Source organism: Pristis pectinata, chromosome 1 (assembly GCF_009764475.1).
Source record: "Pristis pectinata isolate sPriPec2 chromosome 1, sPriPec2.1.pri, whole genome shotgun sequence".
In the NCBI taxonomy this organism is placed as follows: Eukaryota; Metazoa; Chordata; class Chondrichthyes; order Rhinopristiformes; family Pristidae; genus Pristis; species Pristis pectinata.
Window position 1 is genome coordinate 53,933,811 of NC_067405.1, and position 14,988 is coordinate 53,948,798.

Sequence of the window (14,988 nt, forward strand, 5' to 3'; positions counted from 1 at the left end):
GTCACGATAGTAGATTGATATAGGGAGATTTTTTGGAATTGAGAGGTTTTATGTCATTATAGTGCTAGTGGAGGTGAAATAGGTGGTAACTAATAAACTATTGCTGGAACGAATTGCTCACATAAAATGAGTATGTATTCAGGAAATATTGTTTGCATTGCCTTTATAGTCTATTTATACAGTGACTTTAATTTCTATTCACAATTCCAGAATTACCAAGGTGTGCCAAAACTTTAAAACAACTTTTCACTGCAGTCAAATTGAAAAACTTTTCAGTTTTAGAGATTTATTTCTCTACACCCAGGATCATGAAGTGTTTTGAGAGGTTGGTCATGACACGCAACGACTCCAGCCTCCCAGACAACCTGGACCCACAGCAATTCGCCTCTCACCGAAACAGTTCTACAGCGGATGCCATCTCCCTGGCCCTACACTCAGCTCTGGAGCATCTGGACAGTAAAGGATCCCACGTTAGACTATTGTTTATTGACTACAGCTCTGCCTTCAATACAATAATCCCAAGCAAACGTCACCAAACTCCGAGACCTAGGACTCTACACCTCCCTCTGTAACTGGATCCTCGACTTTCTAACAAACAGACAACAATCAGTGAGGATAGGCAGCAAAACCTCCGGCACGATTATTCTCAACACTGGTGCCCCACAAGGCTGCATCCTCAGCCCTCTACTCTACTCCCGATACACTCAGGACTGTATGGCCAGATTCTGCTCTAACTCCATCTGCAAGTTTGCAGATGATACCACCGTTGTAGGCCATATCTCAAACAGCGATAAGTCGGAGTACAGGAAGGAGATAGAGAGCTTAGTGGAATGGTGTCATGACAACCTTTCCCTCAATGTCAACAAAACAAAAGAGCTGGTCATTGACTTCAGGAAAGGGGGCAGTGTACATGCACCTGTCTGCATCAATGGTGCTGAGGTTGAAAGGGTTGAGAGCTTCAAGTTCCTGTGAGTGAACATCACCAACAGCCTGTCCTGGTCAAATCACGTAGATGCCACAGCCAAGAAAGCTCACCAGCGCCTCTACTTCCTTAGGAGGCTAAAGAAATTTGGTTTGTCCCCTATGACTCTCACCAACTTTTATCGATGCACCATAGAAAGCATCCTATCTGGATGTATCACAGCTTGGTACAGCAACTGCTCTGCCCAGGACTGCAATAAACTGCAGAGAGTTGTGGACACAGCCCAGTGCATCACGGACACCAGCCTCCCATCCTTGGACTCTGTCTTTACCTTTTGTTGTCTTGGTGAAGCAGCTAGCATAATCAAAGACCCCACCCACCCAGGTCATTCTCTCTTCTCTCCTCTTCCATCGGGTAGAAGATACAGGAGCCTGAGGGCATGTACCACGAGACTTGAGGACAGCTTCTACCCCACTGTGATAAGACTTTTGAACGGTTCCCTTATACAACGAGATGGACTATGACCTCACGATCTACCTTGTTGTGACCTTGCACATTATTGCACTGCACTTTCTCTGTAGCTGTGACACTTACTCTGTACTGTTATTGTTTGTACCTGTACTATGTCAATGGTCTCTGTACTAACTCAATGTAACTGCACTGTTTAATGAATTGATCTGTACGATCGGTATGCAGGACAAGTTTTTCACTGTACCTCGGTACAAGTGACAATAATAAACCAATACCAATACCAACTGTTGAAAGGTCAGAAGCTGGATGCTTCTCCCATTTAGTAATCTAAGATCGAACAACTATAATCTAATGCAGCTACTCTATGTAACCATTATTGATCTACAGAAGCATTTTTAGCTGTTCCACTCTATTGAAGGTCAGGAAGTAATAATGTTCTTGCTGCAGTTGCACTACATTTTAAAGTAGGTTCAGATTTGAGAAAGAAATCACTTTGGACCCAGCAAAAAGCTGAACAAATTAAGAAATATGGAGCAAGTGCTTTATTAAAGGTAACAATGAGTAATTATCTATTTGAGAAGTAATGTGCACTGGTTTGTGCCTTCAGCTGGCCGCTTTTAAATTCAATAAATCCATTCAAACTCCCACTTTATTTCTAAGTTCCTGGTGCCTTCATAAAGGTGATTGCTTTTCACTCCACTCTGTCCGAAATAAAACTGTCCTAAAATGTTGATAGTGGTGGCGGAATGTTTATTGTGTACATGTAATGTTCCTCCATTTGCTATTTTAACATGTCCTAATGATAAGTAGTTTTTCTATGAAGATGTAGGCATGTCCATGTAAAACCACAACATTTACTGATTGGAATGTGCCTGCCTTCTTTAAATTAAATGTTTTCCAATAAACTCAATTTATTCTTCTTCTGAAAACAGCACGTGGAGAATGTAAAAGCAGCATATTTCTTTGTAGATAATCACTCAAATACACAGTAGTCAGGTACAATTACAAAGTCAAAAGTCCTAAGAAATGTTTGTACATGTAATTAGTAAGCTAGAATATCAGGGGAAGAAAGTTTTGACTACCACCATACAAAGTTCAAGTTAGATCACATCCAGAATACAGTGTGCATTTTTGAGACTTGTACATTGGATAAGCCTATGAAGGGGTCCAACAGAGATTCAGCAGTGTTACCAAATATCCAAGCACTAGGTAATAAGCAGTACATGAGCTAAATCTGTATTCACTGGGTTAATGAAGATTAACAGATGATGTGGGTTTTAAGATATTTAAGATATTTATTTATTAGTCACATGTACATCGAAACACACAGTGAAATGCATCTTTTTGCATTACTGAGAATGTGCTGGGGGCAGCCCACAAGTGTCGCCACTCTTCCGGCGCCAACATAACATGCCCACAGCTCCTAATCTGTACATCTTTGGGATGTGGGAGGAAACTGGAGCACCAGGAGGAAACCCACGCAGACACACAGGGAGAACGTACAAACTCCTTACAGACAGTTTTAAAGAGTTTGGAAATGAGTGCAAGCTTATCCACCTTGGATCAAAGATGAACAGATGGAAATATCTTTAAAAACATAGAATGCAGTATAGCACTGGACAGGCCATTCAGCCCACAATATTGTGCCAATATTGATGCCAATTTATACTAAATATCCTCCTCCCATTATCATCCATATCTCTCCATTCCCTTCAATATTCATGTGTCTATCTAAAAGCCTCTTAAACGTCATCAAGCTGCCTGCTTCCACTACAACCCCTGGTAACCCACTCCAGGCACCTACCACTCTGTGTAAAAAACTTGCCCCTCACATTGCCTTTAAACTTCCCCCCTCTAACCTTAATAGTATGTCCTCTGATGTTTGACATTTCTACCCTGGGGAAAATATTCTGACTGTCTACCCTATCTATGCCTCCCATAGTTTTAAAAACCTCTATCAGGTCTCCCCTCAGCCTCCGACACTCTAGGGAGAACAACACAAGTTTGTCCAACCTTTCCTTATAGCTCATGCCCTCTAATCCAGGCAGCATCCTGGCAAAACTCTTCTGCACCCTCTCCACAGTCTTCACTTTATAGGAAGCATGTGAAGACTGTGGAGAGGGTGCAGAAAAGTTTTACCAGACCAGAACTGCACGCAATACACCAAAGTGTGGTATGACTAAAGTTTTATATAGCTGCAGCATGACGTCCTTACTCTAATACCCAGCACCCATACCAATGAAGGCAAGCATGCCATACACCTTCTTTACTACCTTATCCACTTGTGTGGACACTTTCAGTGAACCATAGACCTGGACCCTAAGTTCCCTCTGTACCTCAATGCTATTAAGGGGCCTACCATTAACTATATACTATCTCTTTTCATATGATGTCCCAAAGTGCAACACCTCACACTTTCCTGGATTGAACTCCATCTGCCACGTCTCTGCCCATATGTGTAACTGATCTATATCCCACTGTATTCTTTGATAGTCCTTTACACTGTCCACAACTCCACCAATCTTGGTGTCAACTGCAAACTTGCTAATCCACCCACCTACATGTTCATCCAAGTCATTGATATATATCGCAAAGAACAGAGTTCCCAGTACCAATCCTTGCGGAACACCACTGGTCACGGACCTCCAGACAGAATAACAGGCTTCCACCCCTACTCTCTGCCTTCTCTGGGCAAGCCAGTTCTGAATCCAAACTTGCAATTCACCCTGGATCCCATGCATCTTTATCTTCTGAATCAACCTACCATGAGGGACCTTATCAAATGCTTTACCAAAGTCCATGTAGATAACATCCACTGCCTTACCCTCATCAAGCACCTTTGTCACCTCAGAAAACTCAATCAAGTTTGTAAGACATGACCTGCCCCGCACAAAGCCATGCTGACTGTCCCTAAGCAGGCCATGCCTTTCCAAATATGCATAAATCCTATCCCTAAGTATCCTCTTCAATAGTTTCCCTACCACTGGCGTGAGGCTCACTGACCTATAATTACTTGGTCGGTACAACATTGCGGACTGAAAGGACCATACTGTGCTGTACTGTTCTATGTACCTGGATTATCCTTATTTCCCTTATTGAACAAAGGCACGACATTGGCTACTCTCCAGTCCTCAAGGACCTCGCGTGTTGCTAGTGAGGACACAAAGATCTTTGTCAAAGCCCCAGCAATCTCCTCACTTGCTTCTTTCAATATTCTGGGATATATGCCATCAGGCCCTGGGGACTTATCCACCTTAATGCTTTTCATAAATCCCAACACTACCTCCTCCTTAATCTTAAAATGTTCCAGCACATTAGCATGCCCACTCAGTTTTCACGATCTTCCAAATTCTTTTTCTCAGTAAATACTGATGCAAAGTGTTCATTTAGTACCTCAGCCAGTTGATCTGACTCCAAGCACAAATTCTCTTCTTTATCCTTGAGTGGACCTACCCTCTCCTAAGTTATACTCCTTTTCTTAATATGTATAAAATGCCTTGGGATTCTCCAGTATAAAGTATGTAGTATAATCCCAGCAAACTAATCACTCCTTCATTTACACAACTGAACATCTTGAACAAGAGGACATAACCTTAAAGATCAGAACCAGTTATTCAAAGGATAGTGGAAGTGTGGAATTCTTTCCAACCCAAGGCAATAAATGCAAGCTGAATTAATAATAGCACATCTGAGATTGATAGAATTTCTGCTATACTTTGTTTTTGGAGACCAATTTGGTTCAGGTGGAGTTAAGTACAAATGTACCTTGCGTAGCAGAGGGATTGAATGATCTGCTCCTAATCATTAGATCCTATGAAGCTTATAACAAAGCCCATCTTAACCTATGGAAAGATACAATTTATTTGTAGAAAAAAGAAATCATTTTGAAGACTCAAGTTGAAGAACACAAAGTCAAACTGTTCAGACATCTTCAGCAATTTCTTGAAATGCAGATAAAATGCTATCAACTGAACAATACAATTGCAGAAGGAAAGGAAGCTTACTTCCATAGACTCTCAACATGACCCAATATAGTGTGGGTTACTTACTGTTGTTTGGATACTCATTTATATCAGTTTGACACACGGGACAGCAACTTCCAAATGGGATGTATGGTCTCTCGCAGTCATATAGTTCTTCACAGGTTATCTCATCGCACAGTATTATTCCTTCATCACACACACAGATTTGACAGGGCTCCGGCTTCCACACGTCTTTATTCTGGTAGGATTGGCCAAATTGAGTGCAGATTAAAGGATCTAGTGAAAACAGAGGGGGAATAAAAAGAGTGAGAATAAGTCTTTGGAAATCATGCCTGTTTAATAAAAAGATACATCAAAAATACTGTTCAACTGCAATTTATTTGCATCAAGTCCACAGTTGCAATTGTTTCATGATTGGACTAAGCAAAGATTGGAACAAACAGAAACAGAGGCATGTATACTGCTGAAAATGAGAGGAGAATCAGAGTTATTTTTATCTAGACCTGACAATTAGTTCCAGGAGATTTGCAATTGACACATCTATATTTGATGAAAAAGTGACAGTTTAACATTGAATGATCTAACATGAGAAGGAGTAAGAAAAATACAATCATTCATTGAATATATTTATAAAGAGAGAAGTGTACTTAATATATTATTTTTAAGAATCTTATCAATATAGAAGTAGGCTGGAAGTTCCCAGAATGGGCCATTAATCTATTCTAAATTGTATGGTTTTGTTACAAAATTGTCTATATTCTTTTCCTGGAACCCTCTCTCTGACAAAGAGGAAATGCCCTCAAGCAACCCATCTTTAGTTTGTTCATCAATGACCTTTGCACCATGCAAGTTCCAGGCATTGACAAGCTCCTACAAGTAGTCAAGGAAATTACCATCTCCAAACCACCCACTATTAACGTCCTGGTATTACCAGTGACCAGGAACTCAACTGAACCAGCCACAGGGATACCAGGACTACAAGGGCAGGTACTTTGTTTTTTTTCAGCATAAGATTCAAAGTGAGGACACTTGCTGATGATTGCACAATGTTCAATTCCATTCACAACTCCACAGCATACAAAACAGTACCATGCCTGCCTACAGCAAGGTTTCAACAACATTCAAGCATAGGCTGATCAGTGGCAAGTAACCTTCAAGCCACAAAGGTGTCCAGCTCTGAACATCTCCATCTTTCTTAGAGGACTCGAGTGGTTCAAGAAGGTGGCTCACTACCACCTTCTTATGGGCAATTACAGAAGGGGCTGGGCAATAAATGCTGGCCTTGCCAGCAATGTCCAGATTCCAAAAATCAATAAAAAAAATACTTTGACTCCCTAAATCCACAGCTGGAGAAATATTACCCCAAGTAGTTTGAGACTCTAATAGCAGCACTGATCGAGTGAATTACAGGAAAAGCTGATAACAACTGCTTACTAAAATGTGAAAACTGAAAGAGTTCACAACTCCATCAACATTCAACATCAATCACTCTGCCAAGATTGTACCAAGGCCCACCTCTTCCATATTACTTTCAGAGCCTTAAACAAGTTAATATTAAGATTGGGTAGCCAGCACCTTGCATCTGGGGGAGACAACTGAGGATCCCAGAAGAATGGGAAGGACACTCAGAGTTGATGTGCTCCATTCTTTGTGTCAGGTGAACACTATCACACATAGATACTTACTTCATCCTCACTTTGTCCACATCTCCCCTGGGATGTCCTGATATGGTTTAGTCTGTACTAGCCTTTCTGATATTGATCAAAACCTGGTGGTTCCTTGTTGAGATCAGCAAATAAATGTTTGTTCCCAGCAGTCAGAGTGCTCTACAAGACCTTCCAGGAAGACTACCCTCACCTGTTGTGATGGTATCCACTTGCTCCACCATAGCAACATCATCAGACACCCAGGGGGTGTTACATTACAAAACACCAAGCAAAAGTAGAAAGTAACACTTGATGACATATAGAAATGGCTGTGAAGCATAGCTTTAAAGACACCTTTGACAGAAATGCATACAGGTCTGTGCAGGACTGCCAGTGTTTACTTCGGTAACCAAGGGAAAATTGGAGTCTGCTCTACACCAATGTGGAAGTTCCACACAACTGATCACTGCAGATATGCTGACTGTGCTCCAACACTGGACTCAGGGGCCAAGAGGGGAGGAGGGGTTGCAAGGGAGAAGAATAATTTATATTGATTTTTATTAATATAACTTAAATGTATTTAATTGTGTTTTTCTTGATTTTTTTTTTACAAAATATTTTTTCATACCGTCAGAGACGTTCACATTCATTCTCTTTGGCAGCCAACGATCTCATGATCAGAAGTGTACTAATCAGATCAGAACAGACTTCCTTGTGGAAATCCATGCCAGGGAAACCACTCAAAGGAAGAGCAGGTTTAGTGAGTTGGGCAATAAGCAGTACAAGCACCTATGGCTTGGGTACTATAAACTCTGTTGTAAGTTTTGTACGTTTGAAACTTTCCAACCTTTATCGGTTGACTCCAGTGTTTCTCAGGGCAGTCTGCATTGTACTGAAGAGACACTTACTTAACACTGAATCCAATGGATTCTTGTCGACATAAACCTGGGAGCATGAATGCTATGTGCAGAAATAAAATAGATGCTATTAATGGAAAGGGCAATGGCTTATAGCAAACAGTAATACCATATATAATCCTAGTTTTCTGCCTTCCCTGTCCTTGCTGATTTACATTGCCCCCTTGGTGGAATAAGAGCCAATCTTAATCTTTGCAAATCCCTGAATTACCTCATCTCTTTCTGTCTCCAACCTTCACCTATCCTGCATGCTTCCAACATCTCTGCAATCCTCCATATCCCTTGAACTCTGCTACAAGTAACCATGCCTTCTTGACCTTTACCATAGTCTTGGAGAGGGATAGGAGCAGACGATATGGGAAAGTATTTAATTGGGGGAGGCGGAATTATGATGCTATTAGGCAGGAACATGGGAGAGTAAGTTGGGAACAGATGTTCTTGGGGAAGTGCACAATGGAAATGTGGAGGTTGTTTAGGGAGTACTTGCATGGGGTTCTGGATAGGTTTGTCCCATTGAAGCAGGGTAAGGATAGTAGAGTGAAGGAACCGTGGTTGACAAGAGACGTAGAATATCTCATCAAGAGAAAGAAAGAAGCTTACCTAAGGTTTAGAAAGCATGGATCAGACAGGGCTCTTGAAAGTTACAAGGTAGCCAGGAGGGAGCTCAAGAATGGACTTAGGAGAGCTAGAAGGGGGCATAAGAAGGCCTTGGTGAGTAGGATAAAGGAAAGCCCCAAGGCATTCTACATATATAAAGAACAGGAGGATGACCAGAGTGAGGGTAGGACCGATCAGGGATGAAAGAGGAAACATGTGCCTGGAGTGGGAAGAGGTAGGGGAGGTCCTTAATGAACACCTTCCTTCAGTATTCACCAGTGAGAGAGACCTTGACATTTGTGAGGATGACGAACAACAGACTGATACGCTGACTGTATGTCAACATGAGGAAAGAGTATGTGCTGGAACTTTTGAAAGACATTAGGATAGATAAGTCACCAGGGCTGAACGGGATATATCCAAGGTTATTACAGGAAGCGAGGGAAGAGATTGCTGTACCTTTGGCGATGATCTTTGGTTCTCACTGACCACAGGAGTAGTGCCAGATGATTGGAAGGTGGCAAATGTTGTTCCTTGTTCAAGAAAGGGAGTAGGGATAACCCTGGGGATTACAGACCAGTGAGTCTTACTTCAGTGGTGGGCAAATTACTGGAGAAGATTCTTAGAGGCAGGATTTATGGGCATTTGGAGAAGCATAGGCTGATTAGGGACAGTCAGCATGGCTTTGTGAGGGGCAGGTTGTGCCTCACGAGCCTGATTGAATTTTTTGAGGATGTGACAAAGCACATTGATGAAGGTAGAGCAGTGGATGTGGTGTGCATGGATTTTAGTAAGACATTTGATAAGGTTCCTCATGGAAGGTTCATTCAGAAACTCAGGAGGCATGGGATCGAGGGAAACTTGGCTGTGTGGATACAGAACTGGCTCATCCATAGAAGACAGAGGGTGGTTGTAGATGGAGAGTATTCTGCCTGGTGGTCGGTGACCAGTGGTGTTCTGCAGGGATCTGTTCTGGGACCCCTGTTCTTTGTGATTTTTATAAATGACTTAGATGAGGATGTGGAACGGTGGGTTAGAAAGTTTGCTGATGATATGAAGGTTGGTGGTGTTGTGAATAGTGTGGAAGGTTGCTGTAGGTTACAACAGGACATTGATAGGATGCAAACCTGGGCTGAGAAGTGGCAGATGGAGTTCAACCCGGTAAAGTGTGAAGTGATACACTTTGGAAGATTGAATTTGAAGACAGAATAGAAGTTTAATGGCAGGATTCTTAGCAGTGTGGAGAAACAGAGGGATCTTTGGGTCTACATCCATAGATCCCTCAAGGTTGCCGTGCTGGTTGATCGGGTTGTTAAGAAGGCGTATGGTGTGTCAGCCTTCATTAGTCAGGGTATTGAATTCAAGAGCCAAGAGGTAATGTTGCAGCTCCATAAAAAAACTCTGGTTCGACCACACTTGGAGTATTGTGTTCAGTTCTGGTCGCCTCATTATAGGAAGGATGTGGAGGGTTCAGAGGAGATTTACCAGGATGCCACCTGGATTGGAGAGCATGTCTTATGAGGATAGGTTGAGCGAGCTAGGGCTTTTCTCTTTGCAGTGAAGGAGGATGAGAGGTGACTTGATAGAGGTGTACAAGATGATGAGAGGTATAGATTGAGTGGACAGTCAGAGACTTTTTCCCAGAATGAAAATGGCTAACATGAGGGGGCATAATTTTAAGGTGATTGGAGGAACATATGGGGGGGATGTCAGAGGTTGTTTTTTTTTACACAGAGAGCAGTGGGTGCCTGGAATGCACTGCTGGTAGAGGTGGTGGAGGCAGATACATTAGGGACATTTAAGAGACTCTTAGATAGGCACATGAATGATAGAGAAATAGAGGGTTATGTGGGAGGAAAGGGTTAGATAGATCTTAGAGCAGGAAAAAATGTCAGCACAACATCGTGAGCCGAAGGGCCTGTACTGTGCTGTAATGTTCTATGTTCTGCTGCCTGAGCACAAATCACTGGAATTCCCCTCTCTTTCCCAAAAACAGTCAATACACAGTTCCTGCATCTCAGCAGATGAAGCTAGCGGGTCAATGTCCTTGTCAGAACTGTTGGATGTATTACAAGCAGTGAGAACAGCTGAGGAGAAATCAGTCAATCAGGAGAAATCATTAGCCTTTGCAAAAACAGCAACTGAAGTGAAATGGGAGGAAGGAGACCAGGTAACTCTGCTTTTGGTTTTACAAACCAAATGCCCTATGAACTTCCTGTGAATTAAAAAGCACATGGAAAAAAATTCTTGGTTAAAACTGCAATAACATTAATCTTGAGCTCATGGTTTGCAAGTAAGATGAATGTCTTCCAACAGCATAAAAATATGGGGAATAACCTGTTTGCACCTGTTCTGCATGAATACAAGAGCTACTTTTAGGTGCACTCTACTTGCACAGTAGAAGTACCCTGATAATGATCAAATCAGTCTTTCCTCCTTTCACATAAGCTCAGCTGTCACCAGAACAATTCTCACATAGAGTATGACTTCATTTTGATATAAACATGATATATCTATCTTATAACATGCACTCAGTCATATTTTGACTCATTTATGAAATATGCATAAATGATTACCTCTGTCTTATAAGTACTGTATGGCCTACTAAATAAAGTTTTGTAACCATGAAATCAAAGTAGCCAACACTTTAAAGACCAATGCTTCCTTGGAAACAAAACTGGCCTTTATTCTTAGGACAAACAGTCCTGAGACTGTTAGATCCATGGAAGTTTAACCATTTTAGGGATGTTATCAACAGAACAAGTATTGTGCCTTAGCTGCTCATTATTGCAAAAGCACCTTAAACTTAAATATATTTCTAGGTATACTAATGCAGGTATTAGCAGGGTAATATTTGTTAGTGAGTAGAAGAGTGAGATTTTATTCTTTCAATTATTATGGTTTTACATTAAAATTAATTCAATCTTGATTTACACCTTGAAACAAAATTAAAAAAACACTTATTGTTTAAGGTTTTGCTATGTAAATATAAACTTTATTGGAGAAGGGAGCTAACTTTGGACCATGTGTTGCACCGATGGTCTCGATCTAGATTTATTTGGGTTGCAGCTTCTCTGTGCAAAATGTGCATGCCAAATCACTGTGTGTGGTATTTTACACAAGTCCTTTACCTATTTAAAACAGCTAACAACTCCATTAAAATAGGGCAAACAGAGGTTTTAACCCAATAGATACAACAGGGGTAGATTTTTCTGTTTGCTACAATATTATAAACTTCCTTTCAGCTCAGAAGAAATCTAGCTCTGATCATGCAGAAAGGGAAATAGTAGCTCCGTTTGGTAAAATGTATCAGAATAGATGGAATTGGAGATAAATGTGCATTTCCAGTTTGTTTCATTTACTGGAATATCCCCCAAATCCTCCTAACAAAATAACAACTTTGGCTGTGTTTTCTTTACAATAATTGGCGATAATTTAGTGCGAAATTCAAATCATGGTGTCACCAGGAGCCAAGTATTAGAGAGTGTAATTTGTTTTTGCAATGAACAGGAGGAGTTTGAACTGAGCTGGGTGTTGTCCATCACTACCATCACCTGGAGATTCTTTTGATAGACTTTGGAGCAAAAGAAAAGCTCTTTTGTAAGTTACAGAGAAGTGTTTTCATTCCATGGCTTTGCCTCTTTAGATGGATTCCATTGTTCAGGGAAAAGGGAATGAGATGACAGGACATGTGGGTATTTTCTTTGAGTCCCAACATAACAAAGCATATTGTACGACATATTAGTATCTGGATGGTGAAAAGCATTGTTATGCCTGATCATCTGGATCCTGACTGAGGGCTGAGTGCAGGTGGGTTTAACCTTCAGCTTGGGCTCAGACTGCAAAACCAGGGGTAATCAGCCCCGTTTTATGCCCTTTGATTTTTATGGAAAAGAAACTCTGCTGTTGCATACAAATAGAGCTGAACTAAAACTGCCTATTTTCGACTCAAATTTACATATGGCCTCATAAATCGATTATGATTTAAGTAAGCTTTATGCCCCCTGCAAGTAGGGATGACTTCAAAGCAACTTTACGTGTATATCAAATAAACATCGAACATAAATCATTGAGACTGTTCAGTTTTCTTATTCTGCTCAGAACATCAAGAAAATAATGCCATGAAGGATATAACAAACTGGATCATATAATTGTTCACAAATGCTTCAGTCTTGAGGGCATTTAACTGCATGACCACAAAGAAATATGAACATAATCTCATATTTGATTGAAATGTTTGATGTAACAGCATTTGAGGATGCATAAGAAAACAATTAATTATTGGCATAATGATCATACAATTAGAATTTCCTCTTCCACGGTTTCCACATGTCCAGTATGATTTGATGGATTTAAAGAGTTTATCTGGATTTTCCATAAGGATTGAATAATCTATTTAATAAGATTTTAGTACCTTATGCTGTGCATAATGTATGAGGAGAAAGAGTGGACACAGATGTTGATGGAATTTATGGAGATGAAAGACCACTCGTTTCAACTGAGTTGGTAGCTCTTTTGCTTGGCTTTGAAATAACATTATTTTACAGTCAGGCCTCTTTGTTCAATCTGCCTGCATACAATTTTAAAAACTGGCTTACAAATGCTCACAAAAGTAGACTTTACTTAAAACATTATTTTCATATTCCACTGCTGACACAAGGTTAATATGCATTTCAATATACATTGAAAACTTTATCTTCAAGATTGCCTTAAGGAAACCTCCTATGTATAAATAAAGCATTGATGCCCTCAAACTTCATCCTGCCAACAGGGGAAAAACTAAATCATCAGGAGCTTAGGTTCCTTGTTTTTAACATGTTATTTAATCCTGATATCAGTAGAGCAGCCTTAAACAGATCATAAAGAGATTTAGTTATGTAACCATAAAATGAAAAATCATTCTCTGGTCACAACAACCTTGGGTACATGATCCAAACTAAATTAATTCCCAGTTTTCCCACTCAATCACAAATAGCAGTCTGAGGGCTTAGTGCCAAGATGGGAAAGGAATTAAAGTGATCTCCGTGTGTCCAAATATCCATTTACATTTACTGATGGATCAATGAAAGCTGAGTGCAATATTCAAAGCCCATTATAATCAGTGTGATTTTAGGAGGCTAATTCAGGGATACATTTACAACCACATATTTCACTAGATATTAGAAGTTCAGGGGCACATTGCCCCAAGACCTCTCAGTGAATGCTTGGAAACCCTTCATCAAATCGAGGAAAGACAGATAACAAGTTAATCTAAGCAGTTTTCTCTCTTTCTCAGTTCAGATGAAGGGTCTCAGACCTGAAACTTTAACTGTTTTTCTTTCCATAGATACTGCCAGGCCTGTTGTGTTTTTGCAGCTTTTTCTGTTTTTACTTCAGATTTCCATGATCTGCAGGGTTTTTGTTTATTTTCAAATTGAAAGGTGCTGGTCTTTTACACATTTTGGTGTCTAAAATGAATTGCCAGCAGTTGAGCTCTCCACCAGGAGTATTAGCACACATGAGCCACCCCATATTCTTACCATATGGACTTGCATCTTGCATTCACTCTTTTGGACAAAGTCTTGTGTGTATTATCTGACAAAACTATTCAAAATCAGCTGGTTAAAACTGGGGTCCTGATCAACATGTAAGCTGAATTCTCTACAACATACACTTTTATCTGGTTGAAAGTTTGAAGGTAAATCGATGCAAAGTGAATGCATTTTATGAGTAATTTTAACAAAATAAAATTTATATAGTGAACAAGTAAATTTTAAATGTGTTAATGGAGTTATGATGTATCAACAGAAAGGTCAATAAAAGTAGCTGTGTACAAAAAGAAATTGAATCTGAGGTTTTATATCCAGTGTTATTCCATAACACCATCAAGAGCTAAATTTGTTGACAGGATCGTTAAATTACACATGGAACACCTTTGACCACCCCAGTGTGAGGAGGGCATAAGAGTAATGAAAGACATCTTGCATGGTTTCACTGTTGATTGCAGGGTTTGAATAACGAAGAGGTTTTTCTCTATGTTCTCATCTAGGCTCTCTTTAAAAACAGTACTGATAATTACTTAAAAAAGGAGGAAATGCAAGCAGGTTTGTGGGATTAGGTTAGTACCTCATGGCAATGATAATCTGTAACATTCATAATTTCAGGATTGGAAAATAGAAGGTGGGGCGTGGGAGAAGAAACCTTGCTGACTGGCATGAAGTAATTAATCTACTTGTGGTGTCAAGGTGCTAATATTCTACATCATCGACAGAAATCTTTGCAAAAAAAAATCCTGATGTTTTAAAAAGATGGACCCACTACTTCGCACTACAAATGTCTAATTTTTCAGAAAGTGTTCATTCCTGATTGCAAGGTCATGTCCTTTCCCACCCTTTCTCCTCCTTCCCCCTTTTTTTCTAGCAGCAAGAATCAACCCCCACTCCTAATTTTGTGGTTATTAACTTCTTAAAAAT

At 40.3% G+C, this 14,988-nt stretch overlaps 1 protein-coding gene across 1 annotated transcript in view; it reads right to left on the reverse strand.

The window, feature by feature from the left end:
* Positions 1-14,988, reverse strand: part of LOC127578203 (collagen alpha-2(V) chain-like) — a 234,647-nt gene that overhangs the window by 115,172 nt on the left and 104,487 nt on the right. Inside the window, exon 2 of the mRNA XM_052029930.1 lies at positions 5,443-5,652. Coding sequence (XP_051885890.1) covers positions 5,443-5,652 — 210 coding nt within the window. The remainder of the gene's footprint in view (positions 1-5,442; positions 5,653-14,988) is intronic.